The sequence below is a fragment of the Schistocerca serialis genome, chromosome 3 (genome assembly GCF_023864345.2).
Source record: "Schistocerca serialis cubense isolate TAMUIC-IGC-003099 chromosome 3, iqSchSeri2.2, whole genome shotgun sequence".
NCBI classification, from domain to species: domain Eukaryota; kingdom Metazoa; phylum Arthropoda; class Insecta; order Orthoptera; family Acrididae; genus Schistocerca; species Schistocerca serialis.
The window spans coordinates 523,002,662-523,019,405 of record NC_064640.1 but is presented as its reverse complement, the minus strand read 5'-3'; the positions used below and the strand labels follow the sequence as shown (position 1 = coordinate 523,019,405).

General features: G+C 42.6%; 1 protein-coding gene across 3 annotated transcripts in view; it reads left to right on the top strand.

The window, feature by feature from the left end:
* The window catches only part of LOC126470399 (kelch-like protein 5), a 288,827-nt gene that overhangs the window by 253,503 nt on the left and 18,580 nt on the right, over positions 1-16,744 (top strand). For all 3 annotated transcript variants that reach the window (XM_050098244.1, XM_050098245.1, XM_050098246.1), the window contains one exon: positions 2,234-2,396. In XM_050098244.1, coding sequence (XP_049954201.1) covers positions 2,234-2,396 — 163 coding nt within the window. The remainder of the gene's footprint in view (positions 1-2,233; positions 2,397-16,744) is intronic.

Sequence of the window (16,744 nt, the reverse complement as noted above, 5' to 3'; positions counted from 1 at the left end):
ATATGAAAAAGCTGGAGGTTCACTGGACCAAGTATATATCCCTCAAAGCAGATCACGTTGAGAAGCAAGGTGAATTGCTTACGAAATAAACTCTTATTATTGCTTTTTTACCAGACTTACCAAACCACCCTCGTATTAGTTTTGTTCTATGCTCCTGTTGTAATGCTAGGTAAAGAGTATCCATATTCTCATTTTCAATCAAAAGTATTATCCTTATTAAATCTAGATACCTGTGTATGGAAGAGCTCTTACATGAGGCATATCATTGGACCAAGAGCTTTCAGCAGCATATTCACTAGCAAAATGGTTGAGTCTACTTGAACAGATTCACTCACAGACACTGGTTTTCATTTGATGGACTTAATCAGTGCATAAGTTTCTTCATTTTCAAGAAGCTTCTGTATTATCACATAATCTAGACAGTATTTCGCAGCAATTTAATGTAAAGAAAACTGTGATGTGCTGTAAAACAAGTAAAAAGCATCTCGCATTGGTGTTCAGTGTGAGGTGCTAATTGGTACCAGATCCTCAGAAAACTACTTCCTATTTTGTAGGTTAACTATAATGTCATTCTTTGATAAGCTTGGGCATGTGGAAGGTTAAGCCAGAATCCGTGGTTTTACTACCCTGTATAGAAGTTTGGTATACATGTCTGTAAAATTCTGCTAATGGTCAGTGAGCTAATTAACACTGCTTACGTATAAGGTGCAGTCAAGTGAAAATGAGACAGATGGAAAAAAGTAAGTAAACTATTTATTATTTAAAAAGTTTTATCGCCATAACTATTGATACATTTATCCCACTGGCAGACAAGATAGTCAATACCTTCATGGAAAAATGTTCATGGTTGCCTACGGAAGAGTGATTGTATCCAAGCATGCACCTCTTCATCAGAAGTTTCTCTTCACAGCTCCAGAAATGTGGAAATTGCATGGGAAGAGATAGGGACTATGTAGAGGATGTGTAAGGGCTTCCCAGCAAATCTTCTGCTCGTGTGTGTGTGTGTGTGTGTGTGTGTGTGTGTGTGTGTGTGTGTGTGTGTGTGTGTCCACTTGCGTGCAGTTACAATTATTGTTGTTACTCAAACATGTTTTGGTACCTCTGTGCCATCATCAGTAGGTTTTATTTATTGAAAACTGTAAACAGTAAACATATTTTAAGTTTTAACTGATCTAACAAAGTGAGGCCTAAATACAGTTTCTTCTTGTTTCTGTTTTTACCATGATTTTACATTATATGGTTTTTCAGAATTATCTGTATGGTGCCCTGTACTCTGTAAAGGCACATTATTTAACACATTAAAAGAACCTTACAGAAGAGGCAACACAAATGCCTAAAGGAGCTTACACACACACACACACACACACACACACACACACACGTGCTCACCACGTTTTGCAAAGTGAAAAGGCATTTGTGAAACTGACATTACACAAGCTACAGTAATATATATATATATATATATATATATATATATATATATATATATATATATATGTGTGTGTGTGTGTGTGTGTGTGTGTGTGTGTGTGTGTGTGTGTGTGTGTGTGTAGTGCCCTCAGAATGCAAAAGAAGGATCAGCCACAACAAAATGTGAGTAATAACAAATAATACACAAAACATTTTACCATACCAAAATCCAAGTTTTTTTATAAATCAAGGAATGTGTAACTTGCCAATAAAATTCACATTTACATCATTTGGTTGGCAGATAAGCTATCACTACAGGATACCATGCATATAATCCTGACAAACCATATAAAGTAAAATCATGGGAAGAACAAAAACGAACAAAACCCGTCTTTAGGCCTGACATCGTTGATCAGTTAAAACCTAAAATATGTTCTTTTTGTACAGTTTTCAATAAACAAAACATGGCACAGAGATGCTGAAACATGTTTGAGTAACAAGAGAAAAGACTGTTTTTGCATAAAAGGTGGAACCTATGTCTAACTTGTGCAGTGTAGACAAAACGATCTTGGCAGCATGTGGGCTCATCCTGAAGAGAAGACATTCGTGGCCATAGATTTGCTTTTCTCAGGATGGTATGGACTGACTTGTACCTATCTTGCCATCAGATAAATGTATTAACAGTTATGGTGATTAATTTTAAAATAATACTTCCCATCTGGCTCATTTTCATTTGACTGCCCATTATACACATCTATCAGCTCATAGTGATCAGAAGTCAGTAATATACTATTAACCCAAAATGAATACATTCTTTTGACAGGTGTTGCTGTTCTGGAAGGACCACTGTATGCTGTAGGTGGTCACGATGGCTGGAGCTACCTCAATACGGTGGAAAGATGGGATCCACAAGCTCGGCAGTGGAGTTTTGTAGCCTCGATGTTCACTCAGCGGTCCACTGTTGGGGTAGCAGTATTAAATTCTAAGTATGTTTTACTTTTAAAATGAAAATACTTCATATGAGACAAATATTATTTATTGTGAGGAAGATCCATTAATAAGGAGAGAGAAAACTGTTGTGCAGGATTCATGTGAGGAGTTTAACTACTAATATGGATTCTGTTAATATTTTGTTAGAAAACTGTTATGCATGGCCTAATAAGTTTTTCTACTCAGAGCAGAAAGTCATTGAAACTTATTGTTCATGAACTTGTTAGTAATGTTTCTGTCACAGTGATAGTATTTCTGATATATAATTGTGATGTAGATTATGACAACTTATTTGAAAACTAACACTTTTCATCTGTGAATATACAGATACATTATGATTGTTTAAATGAGTGTACTTTATACGGAGTGAACCCAAATTCAACTGACAAAATTTCACTGGTTGTTCAGGAATATTTTCAGAATTTTTGGTATAAGGGGCGTATAGTCTCTGGTGGCTCATTACAGAGTAAGAATGTACTTATTATGATTGAGTTACTGTGTTTCTGTAGTTGCCTTTGTTCATGTGAAAATACCTTCACACCAGTGAAAGAGCTTATAATATGCAATAATTCTAATTTCAGGTGAGTACACTTTTCTATTATCCTGACACTCGACTTGGGAAAATATTCAAATTATAGTTGCCATAACCTGTTCTTTAAGCTCAGAACTTTCCTAGCTAAAATTTTTTGTATGTATATGAATAGGTGGAAGTACCAAAGTTGGAAAATTTTGTGAATGCTCAACATTTTGTTCTTCAAACTTTTCAGTTGTTTTGATAGCCAATGTAACTTTGTGAGCAGACATTTTGTTCCTGATGGAATGATGATTTTTTGCCATGTTTTGTAATCCAGTCCTCATCCCATGTATTTTTCCTTACAGTTTGTCATGATGTTGTATATATCCTAAACCAAAAAATCTTATTTTGATCCCAAATTTTCTGCTACCTCATGTATTCTCCTACTTAGGCAATTTTGCATTGAATTTAAGACATTGCTCAGATATGCCTCCCCTTGTGGGTCTGGGGGCTAGAACAGGACTGAGGTATCCCTGCCTGTCATAAGAGGTGACTAAAAGGAGTCTCTCACTTTTTAGCCCTGTAAGTTCAGGTCCCATTTTATGGTTTGATCTGCCACTTTCCAAATTCTACAGAAGTGCGGGCAATATTGGGAAGGACGCCTTACGTGGTGCACGAGTTATCCATAGTGCCCTTAGATTTGATCTCCTGAACCTCTTGTCAAGGCTTTGCATCTCCACCTGCAATTCAACTGTTTGGGCCAGGACACTTTCCGGGTTATGTCATCTTCTGTTGATGTCTCCTCTCCTCTTTCACCCCCATGACAGTATTGGATTTTTCTGTTCCCAATATCCAGCACGGTAGCCAGTCTGTTGTGGCGAGGCCGTCATGTACCCATTTGGTGGTAGCCCCCTGACAACACAGGGATTGCACTGCTGATGCCTGACCTGTAAACTCCCCTCATATGCCAAGGAGTAGATGCCAGTCTTCCTGGGGCATCAGGACTCCCGGTAATGGCCAGCATACCAGGTGGCATTTGCTGTGGCTGGGTGGCATGCGTGGGAAGAGCCCCTGATCAGAGTGGGTAGCATTAGGGCAGATGACACGCAGTGAAGCGGACTAAGTCATCTTTTGTTGGTGACCGTACGGTACCAGCAGTCTCTAAGAAGGGCAAGATCAAGTACAGTGCTGACAGATATGACCCTAAATTGATTCCCTCCCTCACTACACCATGGGAGGAACGTGGGGCTACAGAAATAAGTCATATTTGCCTCGGTATTTAGTCTGTAGCAGAATGGATGGGGGCTCCTTTCTACCTATGAAGCCTCAATTTTTTGTTGAACATGTTGAGGATAAATTTGGGGAAGTGACGATGCTGTCCAAGATGAGAAGCATTGCAGTCTGGATTCATACACCATCCCCAGCCCAATCCTGGGTGTTACTCGCTTGTGACCGGCTGGGTGATATTCCTGTTTCCGTCAGCCCCCATAAAAGCCTCAACATGATCCAGGGGATTATTTTCCATTGCGACCACCTCTTGCAGTCTGACTACAAGCTCCGCGCCAATCTAGAATGGTGGGGTGTTCATTTCATCCAGCGTGTTTACAGGGGATCGAAAGACAACGAGGTTGCTACCGGTGCCTTCATCTTGGCCTTTGAGGGTGATTCATTGCCTGAAAAGGTCAAGGTGATAGTTTACCACTGTGACATTAAACCATACGTCCCTCCTCCTATGCAGTGCTTTATGTGCTGGAAATTTGGGCACATGTCTTCCTGCTGAGGCTAAACGTAAATTTGAATGATTACAACCCGTTCGGTTGACATCCACATATGCTATAGCTACATAACCATCACCATCATAAGTACCAGTCATACCACATTCTGTGCCACAAACAGTGGGGCCTACAGAATACATCTGCCCCTTTGGTGGTAGGGTGGATAACCTTCTGTTGCTCCCAATGTACCTACTTCAGGAGCAAGGCTCCCCCAAACTCAGGGGACATCAGTCCTCCCCCCCCCCCCCCCCCCCCCCCAGCTGGAGAAGCAACAGCCTCCTCTGGCTCCTCTCGTGGGGAAGGGGTCCCTGGTACCCTCTCTCCCAAGGTCCCCACTAATGCCACAGTGGACACTCGCCAGTGGCTAAAGGAGCCAAAAGCTGCTGGATGAAGAGCTTCACCGTCTTCTTCCATGCCTGAATCTACTTCGCCGGCTGGGGTGGCCTTGCGGTTCTAGGCACTCTGGAACCGCGCGACTGCTACGGTCGCAGGTTTCAATCCTGCCTCGGGCATGGATGTGTGTGTGTGTGATGTCCTTAGGTTAGTTAGGTTTAAGTAGTTCTAGGAGACTGATGACCTCAGCAGTTTAGTCCCATAGTGCTCAGAGCCATTTTTTGAAGCTACTTCAGAGAAGTCCTCCCAGCAAGCCATTAAGGAGAAGTGAGAGGGCAAGCAAGCAAAGAAGTCTGCTAAGAAAAAGGACCCTCCAGTGGCCCCAACACCACCACTCCCAACCAATTCTAACTAACCTAAGGACATCACACACACACATCCATGCCCGAGGCAGGATTGAAACCTGCGACCGTAGCAGTCGCGCGGTTCCAGAGTGCCTAGAACCGCAAGGCCACCCCAGCCGGCGAAGTAGATTCAGGCATGGAGGATGAGGTGGAGATCTCTGCGTCACCTGAAGACACCTGAACAAAGAAGTCTGCTAAGAAAAAGGACCCTCCAGTGACCCCAACACCACCACTCCCTACCAATCTCTGCGTCACCTGAAGACTTACATCTCACTGATGCCTCATCACAATAGGAATGGATACAAATACTCAATTGGTGGCAGCAGGTGATCCTGAGGTGTAACCTGCCTCCTTACATGCTTAATGCCTTCCCAGCCTCACGATAATGTCACACTCCAGTGGAATTGCTGTGGTTTTTTCCACCACCTGGCTGAGCTATGGCAACTGTTAAGCTTTACACCTGCTTTCAGCATTGCCCTCCAGGAAACCTGGTTCCTGGCAATGCGGACCCCTGCCCTTCGCAGCTGTAGGGGATATTACAAGAACCATATTGACTATAATAGAGTGTCTGGTGGAGTTTGCGTCTGTGTCCTGAACTCAGTATTCAGTGAACCTATGCCACTTCAAACCCATCTTGAAGCTGTGGCTGTCAGGATAAGGACGACGCAGGAAATAACTGTCTGCAACATATATCTTCCTCCAGTTGGTGCAGTACCCCTGAATGCATTGGCTGCACTGATTCATCAACTCTCTAAACTTTTCCTACATTTGGGAGATATTAACACCCATAACCCCCTTGTGGGATGGCACTGTGCTTACTGGCCGAGGCAGAGATGTCGAAACTTTCCTGTCTCAACTTGGCCTCTGCCTCTTAAATACTGGGGCCCCCACACATTTCAGTGTGACTCATGGCACTTACTCGGCCATTGATTTATCCCTCCGCAGCCCAGGACTCCTTCCCATCTGTCCACTGGAGAGCCCACGATGACATGTGGTACTGACCTTCCCATCTTCCTGCCACTCCCCCAGTGCCATTCCCTTGGATGTCTAACCAAGATGGGCTTTAAACAAGGCAGACTGGGAAGCTTTCACCTCCACTGTCACCGTTGAATCTCCCCCACATGGTGCCATTGATGTGGTAGTTGAGCAGGTCACTAGAACGATTGTTTCTGCTGTGGAAAACACAATCTCTTGTTCTTTAGAGTGCCCCCGGCAAAAGTCAGTACCTTGGTGGTCACTGGAAATCGCTGAGGCCATTAAAGAGCATCGGTGAGCTCTACAGTGACATAAGCGGCACCCTTCCGTAGAGCACCTGTTAGCTTTTAAACAGCTCCGTGCCCGCATTCGCCAGCTTATAAAAAGACGGAAACAGGTGTGTTGGGAGAGGTACATCTCGACCATTGGGTGCCATATATCACTTTCCCAAGTCTGGACGAAGATCAGATGTGTTTGTGGGTACCAGACACTGACAGGTGTTACTGGCATTAATGTCAATGGCGTGTTATATACCGACACAAACGCAATGACCGAGCACTTTGCTGAGCACTATGCTTGAGCCTCCATGTTGGAGAATTATCCCCCAGCATTTTGCACCCTCAGACAGCAGATGGAAAAGAAAGCCCTCTTGTTCACTGAACATCACAGTGAACCCTATAATGCTCCATTTACAGAGTGAGAGCTCCTCAGCATCCTTACACATTGCGCCAACACAGCTCCTGGGTCAGATCGGATCCACAGTCAGATGTTCAAACATCTCTCGTCCAACTATAAGTGACATCTCGTCATCTTCAACCAGATCTGGTGCGATGGCGTCTTTCCATCACAGTGGTGCGATAGAACCATCATTCCAGTGCTCAAACCGGGTAAAAACCTGCTTGATGTGGATAGCTATCAGCCTCACCAACGTTCTTTGTAAGCTGTTTAAACATATGATAAGTCGGCAGTTGTGTTGAGACCTGGGAGTCACATGGCCTACTGGCTCCATGCCAGGGTGGTTTCAGTCAGGGTCGCTCTACCATTGATAATCTAGTTTCCCTAAAGTCTGCCATATGAACAGCCTTTTCCAGATGCCAACACCTGGTTGCTGTCTTTTTTGATTTGCAGAAAGCTTACGACATGACCTAGTGACATCATATCCATGCCACATTATACGAGTGGGGTCTCTGGGGCCTGCTCCTGATTTTTAATCCAGAATTTCCTATTGCTCATACTTTCTGTGCCCAAGTTGGTGCCTCCCATAGTCCCCCCCCCCCCCCCCCCCCCCATATTCAGGAGAATGGGGTTCCGCAGGGCTCTGTATTGAGTGTATCTCTATTTTTAGTGTCAATTAACGTCTAGCAGCAGCTGTCGGGCTGAGTGTCTCACCTTCTCTGTATGCAGACAACTTCTGCGTTTTGCACTGCTCCTCCAGTACTGGTGTTGCCAAGCGGCACCTACAGGGAGCCATCCACAAGGCACAGTCATGGGCTCTAGCCCACGGCTTCCATTTGTCAGCCGCAAAGTCATGTGTCATGCACTTCTGTTGGCATTGTACCGTTCATCCAGAACCAGAACTTTGATCCACTCACTATAGTGGATACATACCAATTCTTAGGACTGATTTCTGATGCCCGATTGACGTGGCTTCCTCATCTTCGTCAGCTGAAGTGGAAGTGCTGGCAGCCCTCCGCTGCCTGAGCAACACCAACTGGGGTGCAGATCATTCTACGTTGCTGCAGCTACACAGAGCCTTTCTTCAATCCTGCCTTGACTATGGGAGTCTGGTTTACGATTCAGCGGCACCCTCAGAGTTGCGTCTACTCGACTCAGTGCACCACTGTGGCATTCGACTAGTGACAAAAGCTTTTAGGATGAGTCCGGTGACCAGCATCCTGGCAGAGGCTGGAGTCCCTCCACTGAATATCGGGCGTGCACAACTGCTCACCAGTTATGTTGCACACATTCATAGTTCTCCTGAGAATCCGAATTACTGTCTCCTTTTCTCATCCATGGCAGTTCATCTCCCGCATCGGAGGCCCAGGTCAGGGCTTAAGATTGAGATTCTGTCTGAAAGTGGAGTCCTTGCCTTTATTACCTGTACTCGAGGTCCATTCACATACACCTCCTTGGTGTAGACCTAGGCCAAAACTTCGCCTGGACATTTCCCATGGTCCTAAGGACTCAGTTAACCCTGTAGCTCTCTGCTGTCGCTTCCTCTCAATTCTTGACATGTACTGGGACCACGTAGTTGTTTCCAGTGACAACTCGATGGCTGATGGTCACATTAGCTCGCGTATGTTCATAGAGGACATATTGAACTACACTCCTTGCCAGATGGCTGCAGTGTTTTCACTGCAGAGCTGTCGGCCATTTCTAGTGCTCTTGAGTGCATCTATTCATGCCCTGGCGAGCTGTTTCTTCTCTGTACTGAATCCTTGAGCAGCCTACAAGCTTATCGACCACTGCTACCCCTGCCATCCTTTGGTAGCGACCATCCAGGAGTCCATCCATGCCCTGGAATGGTCCAGTCGTTCCGTGGTGTTTGTGTGGTGGACCCCAGTTGTTGTTGTTGTGGTCTTCGGTCCTGAGACTGGTTTGATGCAGCTCTCCATGCTACTCTATCCTGTGCAAGCTTTTTCATCTCCCAGTACCTACTGCAACCTACATCCTTCTGAATCTGCTTAGTGTATTCATCTCTTGGTCTCCCTCTACGATTTTTACCCTCCACGCTGCCCTCCAATACTAAATTGGTGATCCCTTGATGCCTCAGAACATGTCCTACCAACCGATCCCTTCTTCTGGTCAAGTTGTGCCACAAACTCCTCTTCTCCCCAATCCTGTTCAGTACTTCCTCATTAGTTATGTGATCTACCCATCTAATCTTCAGCATTCTTCTGTAGCACCACATTTCGAAAGCTTCTATTCTCTTCTCATCCAAACTATTTATCGTCCATGTTTCACTTCCATACATGGCTACACTCCATACGAATACTTTCAGAAATGACTTCCTGACATTTAAATCAATACTGGATGTTAACAAATTTCTCTTCTTCAGAAACGCTTTCCTTGCCATTGCCAGCCTACATTTTACATCCTCTCTACTTCGACCATCATCAGTTATTTTGCTCCCCAAATAGCAAAACTCCTTTACTACTTTAAGTGCCTCATTTCCTAATCTAATTCCCTCAGCATCACCCGACTTAATTAGACTACATTCCATTATCCTTGTTTTGCTTTTGTTGATGTTCATCTTATATCCTCCTTTCAAGACACTGTCCATTCCATTCAACTGCTCTTCCAAGTCCTTTGCTGTCTCTGACAGAATTACAATGTCATTGGCGAACCTCAAAGTTTTTATTTCTTCTCCATGAATTTTAATACCTACTCCGAATTTTTCTTTTGTTTCCTTTACTGCTTGCTCAATATACAGATTGAACAACATCGGGGAGAGGCTACAACCCTGTCTTACTCCCTTCCCAACCACTGCTTCCCTTTCATGTCCCTCGACTCTTATAACTGCCATCTGGTTTCTGTACAAATTGTAAATAGCCTTTCGCTCCCTGTATTTTACCCCTGCCACCTTTAGAATTTGAAAGAGAGTATTCCAGTCAACATTGTCAAAAGCTTTCTCTAAGTCTACAAATGCTAGAAACGTAGGTTTGCCTTTCCTTAATCTTTCTTCTAAGATAAGTCGTAAGGTCAGTATTGCCTCACGTGTTCCAGTGTTTCTACGGAATCCAAACTGATCTTCCCCGAGGTTGGCTTCTATTAGTTTTTCCATTCGTCTGTAAAGAATTCGTGTTAGTATTTTGCAGCTGTGACTTATTAAGCTGATAGTTCGGTAATTTTCACATCTGTCAACACCTGCTTTCTTTGGGATTGGAATTATTATATTCTTCTTGAAGTCTGAGGGTATTTCGCCTGTTTCATACATCTTGCTCACCAGATGGTAGAGTTTTGTCATGACTGGCTCTCCCACGGCCGTCAGTAGTTCCAATGGAATATTGTCTACTCCGGGGGCCTTGTTTCGACTCAGGTCTTTCAGTGCTCTGTCAAACTCTTCACGCAGTATCATATCTCCCATTTCATCTTCATCTACATCCTCTTCCATTTCCATAATATTGTCCTCAAGTACATCGCCCTTGTATAGACCCTCTATATACTCCTTCCACCTTTCTGCTTTCCCTTCTTTGCTTAGAACTGGGTTTCCATCTGAGCTCTTGATATTCATACAAGTCATTCTCTTATCTCCAAAGGTCTCTTTAATTTTCCTGTAGGCGGTATCTATCTTACCCCTAGTGAGATAGGCCTCTACATCCTTACATTTGCCCTCTAGCCATCCCTGCTTAGCCATTTTGCACTTCCTGTCGATCTCATTTTTGAGATGTTTGTATTCCTTTTTGCCTGTTTCACTTACTGCATTTTTATATTTTCTCCTTTCATCAATTAAATTCAATATTTCTTCTGTTACCCAAGGATTTCTACTAGCCCTCGTCTTTTTACCTACTTGATCCTCTGCTGCCTTCACTACTTCATCCCTCAAAGCTACCCATTCTTCTTCTACTGTATTTATTTCCCCCATTCCTGTCAATTGCTCCCTTATGCTCTCCCTGAATCTCTGTACAACCTCTGGTTCTTTTAGTTTATCCAGGTCCCATCTCCTTAAATTCCCACCTTTTTGCAGTTTCTTCAGTTTTAATCTACAGGTCATAACCAATAGATTGTGGTCAGAGTCCACATCTGCCCCTGGAAATGTCTTACAATTTAAAACCTGGCTCCTAAATCTCTGTCTTACCATTATATAATCTATCTGATACCTTTTAGTATCTCCAGGGTTCTTCCATGTATACAACCTTCTTTCATGATTCTTAAACCAAGTGTTAGTTATGATTATGTTGTGCTCTGTGCAAAATTCAACCAGGTGGCTTCCTCTTTCATTTCTGTCCCCCAATCCATATTCACCTACTATGTTTCCTTCTCTCCCTTTTCCTACACTCGAATTCCAGTCACCCATGACTATTAAATTTTTGTCTCCCTTCACAATCTGAATAATTTCTTTTATTTCATCATACATTTCTTCAATTTCTTCGTCATCTGCAGAGCTAGTTGGCATATAAACTTGTACTACTGTAGTAGGCGTGGGCTTCGTATCTATCTTGGCCACAATAATGCGTTCAGTATGCTGTTTGTAGTAGCTTACCCGCATTCCTATTTTCCTATTCATTATTAAACCTACTCCTGCATTACCCCTATTTGATTTTGTGTTTATAACCCTGTAGTCACCTGACCAGAAGTCTTGTTCCTCCTGCCACCGAACTTCACTAATTCCCACTATATTTAACTTCAACCTATCCATTTCCCTTTTTAAATTTTCTAACCTACCTGCCCGATTAAGGGATCTGACATTCCACGCTCCGATCCGTAGAACGCCAGTTTTCTTTCTCCTGATAACGACATCCTCTTGAGTAGTCCCTGCCCGGAGATCCGAATGGGGGACTATTTTACCTCCGGAATATTTTACCCAAGAGGACGCCATCATCATTTAATCATACAGTAAAGCTGCATGCCCTCGGGAACCCCAGACCACCTCGTGGACCCCAGACCACGTCGGAATCCCAGGAAATGAACTTGCAAACAGGCTACACGGAAACTGCTTCAGCAGATCGGCATCCCTGTAACTGACCTGTGATCATTATTACGCCGCAACGTTTTTCAACTTTGGGAGAAGGAATGGCATAGCCTCAGTATGCACAACAAACTACGTTCCCTTAAGGAGACTACGAATGTGTGGAAGACCTCCACGCAGGCCTTTTGCAGGGACTCTATGGTTCTCTGCTGGCTCCGCATTGGCCATACGTGGCTAACACATGGCTACCTCCAGAATGAGATTTTCACTCTGCAGCGGTGTGTGCGGTGATATGAAACTTCCTGGCAGATTAAAACATGGCTACCTCCTCCATCGCGAGGACCCCCTCAGTGTCACTGTGGCTCACATATGACTGCCGTCCACATCTTGCTGGACTGCCCACTTTTAGCCTCTCTGCAGCAGAATTTTTACGTTCCCAGCACCCTAACTTCGGTGTTGGGCAACAATGCCTCAACAGAAGATTTAGTTTTACATTTTATTTCTGGAGGTTTTTTATCGTACCATCTCTAGTACCTCCAGCCGCAGAAGTCGAACACGCGCCAGAACAAATGGACGTGGTCAGCCCATAGAGGGCCCCGCGCCCGCGGCGGCTCTTCCACGCAGTGGCTCTCGCGCAGCGAGGACACCACCGCTACACCACGTGCAGACCACGGCAAATGGCCGCTCCCTCCGGTTTCGTATATAGAGACCCGCTCTGCCCTAGTCCAGTCAGTCTGGTACTCGCTCTGGATTGCGTCTCTGTCTCGGCGGTACTAAATTCTGGTCGTTGCTCGTTTTTGACATTTGCCTGGCTCTGGTTGTGAGTGGATTTACTGTTGGTGTTTGGTGTTGTGGTTTCTACAAGCCTCCGTTGTTTATCTCTTCCTTGTTGTGTCGGTTATAGTCGGTCGTTGTCGGTTGTCGTTGGTCTGTCGTCCGACTCGTCCTTGTGTTTACGCGGTGCTGCGTGCTCCACCGCCGACGTCTTCCTCGCCTGGCGGCTCCGATCTGCAGCCCAAGGTGTTCCCGCAGTTGGTTTTGGTTACTACACCATCTAAGGGTGGGCATTTAGCCTTCTCTCTGAGTTCGCCACCCTCACTCCATTTTAGCTCTGTCGCACTTTCTTTGCATTTGTTTGTCTTGGTAGTCGTCTTTTCCCTATGTGTGTTCATCTTGCTCTGTCCTTTCTGGGTGTTACAGAGTGGCTGGCTCATCCTCTTTTATTATTGTGATCAGCCAGCCCAGACCATATGCACTATGGTTTTAATACCTTCTTCCAGTTTTCCATGTGGTGTATGTTTACTCTGTTTTTGTTCGTTCCATTCATTTTCTTTTTAGTTGTGGTGTTGCGTGCTTTTGTACCTTGAGCCTTGCTTGCATCAGGAAAAAGGGACTGATGACCCTGTAGTTTGGCCCTTTATACCTCAAACCAACCAACTAATAAAATATGGCTTTACATTCTGAAGATCACTTTAATGCTTTGCTGTACTGTTTTATCAAACACTGTTTTTACTTTTGTGTCACTCATTTTGACAATGTTAAAATAACACTTGAAAACAGAAACAGTGTACCATATCTTTTTTCTTCAATATTAGTTTCAGCTGTCTCGCCACTCCCACCAATTCGTTCATAGTTCTATGTCAGACTGATTTGTCTGCACCCTCTGCACTCAAAGATGTTTCCTCATTGGCTGAAATGGTGTTGTCATCCTGGTCCTTTCAATGAATGACCTTGTTTACAAAAGATGACAGTTGCTTTCTAAATTTTCCGTTGGCTGATCCTTGATTTACTGCCATCCCCGGTGTTGTCTGCACAGTACCGTAACTAATTTTTTCTCTTTTATTCATACACTGTGAACTGTCTACTTAAATATTTTACATTTAAATTTCCATTTCAGTGTTTCACTGACACTGTACATTTACTGTTTGCTACCGCTCAGTTCCAATTTTGTCAGTCATTAAGATAATTAATGCCAAGGTGAGACTAATCCTCACCTGGACAGGCACTTTGTGTAATGTTTACGTTCTTGGTTGTAGATCAAAGTTCCTTGGTGGCAAGTGCAGAATTCAAGACTTGTAATGTGAAACTGCTGCTGTTGGTGATCGTCTAGCTCAGTGATGAACACAATATACTTCAGTTAAATTTTTCCTGATTCCAGATTTATTCTGATCAGACAGTTTCATTGGAGTGATGACCAGCCTCTAGTAATTGAAAATTCTTAACTATTATTCCCTGAGTAAATTTAACAAAATCTGGCATGCGATTTTTCATCCAAATTATCATTAAGCAACCAATTAAAGCAACCTTACTTTTTGATGTTATAAACAACAGTGACACTCGGTGGTAGCTTGTGTACACAGTTCACTTGTACATAACATTACTGTATAATCCATTGAATTGACTCCCAATATGGCAATCAAATAGCCCAGTGGTGACAGTGAACCTGATTATCTTTCAAATCATAGTTTACCAAAATTAATACCACACATTATCATCTTCTGCACATACTTGCCCTGTTATTCATAATATGAAAGTTAAGACATAAGCCACATGCAGGCTGAAATAAACATTATAGTACAAAGTGAGTCACAGATCTCCAGTGATGTGAATAACATGAAACTGTTATTGTATTCATAATTGTAAATGCAATTTCATCTGGGTGTTAATGTAATGATAGCAGTACGTGGACTCGCAATAGCTGCTAATTGAGTGGGAGACCTACGCACACACATTATACAAAGATCGTATCCAGTTGAATGTTTGCCACTAACTTTCATGGATATGTTACTCATTTGGTCTTGGGGTGTGGACTTTCATACACTTTGCTACAGGGCTGTTGCTCATTTGATTACAAAATGTGGACTGAGGATCTTTGGAAGGGGAGGGGTACTTGTAGAATGATGTAGTGATATTTTGTGATATCGAGAATCATAGTTTGTAAAACTGCATGCTGAAAATTTAATAATGTAGATCAGGTATACACTCCAGTAATGATTTGGTTTAGCTGAAAGGTAGGTATTTGGAAAATTATAAAAATTGTCAGTACAGTTTGATTAGCACACGATAAATGCCTCTGTGGTGGATTACCTGCTTCTGTGCAAAGGTTCCATATTTGAAATTGTTGATTTAATCAATTCTTTAATTAAAGACTTAACTTAATAATGGAGGATGGTATCTGATTCAGAAGAATAGGGGCAACAAAATTTTAAAGCAAACCCTGGAATCTAAAGGGATGCTGGCTCAGTTGACAAAAGTAATTTTGGGTGTGTGTGAACTTTAGTTACAGATAGCTTTTAATGTAATTGGTTTTTGGAAAACTGAAGTAGATTACTGAAAAGAATGAAATGCAGGCCTTACAGTGAGTGGTATCAGTACTCTCAAATCTGCTGATTAGCTCATCCTATTCTTACCATTACACATTTTTGTAGTGCTTTCAGATATAAATTATTCTTTATTAACATAGCGTCCAGCAAAACTTACAATACCATTGTAATTAGTGGATTGAAAACTAACCTCTTAATAATAATTTACATAAAACGTTGTATGAATAATGCCCTATTTAGGTAAACAATACTTATACATGACGTGTATAACTAAATGGAGGTGAAAATTAAGAAAAAGAATGTAGTAATTTGAGAGGTGCAGAGTAATAGCAGATGGAGTGGTTCCTCCTTGCTATGCTTCGGTGTCTATTTGTGGTAACAGATCTGTGCACAAAATTACCTGTTCTCACATTTGATATTAGTCAGCATCTAATACACAAGCAAAGAGTGCAGTACTTGCACTTCTGACACACCTATTTGTGTCAGCTAGCAAATATACAGACATCAAAAAAAGTTTTTGCATCACCCCAGTTCCCAGAACTCTTGAAGATAGACATTGACTGTGGATATTATATCACAGACACACTCCCTTTGACTGTTCAGAGATGTCACTAAACCCGCCTAAAGATGTAAACAACCATGTATGAGCAGTGCCTATCAGACGGAGGAGTCCGACAGCTGATTGTTGTTGGTGGCATCTCTGTGTTCAGCCAATAGTTTTTTGTAAAAACTATATCCCCCCCCCTCCTCTCTCTCTCTCTCTCTCTCTCTCTCTCTCTCTCTCTCTCTCTCTCTCTCTCTCGCTCTCTAGACCTGTGCCATTATTTTATGTTCTAGCATTAACCCTTCAACTCCTAATGGCATAACATTGAGGTTTTTCGCAAAATTGATCATCATCATCAGCAACAAATACAAGAAGTCAGCAAAAAGTAAACAGTCAGTTATTTTAAGGAGTAGGTTTCACTATGTAATATAATTTTAAAGTTTTTCTGAGAATTAACCTTTATTATGATAGTAAGAAACTAGTATAAAAAGAAAATGGCAAAAAGTAAAGTCAGTTGTTTTAGGTTTGTTGTTTCACTTTGGAACCATTAGGATATACAGTTACAGTTTTCAAACAACCCCCCACCCCCAATCATTTCTTGAGATAAAGCAATTTTGACTTTTCCTAGACAGAATACCACATCATGAAACTTTCATTAACCCACAATGCCTAAAACAAATTATGGTCCTAAATAGCAAGTAAAAATGGGCCTAAAATTTAATAAATTTACTTATCAAACATGCACTCGGAGCAGAGTGGTTTTATTTTGAAACCATTCATAAAACCAGTAGTAAAACCTCAAATTCATGTTACAATAACTTGAGATATATTTACTTTCACTGTCAAT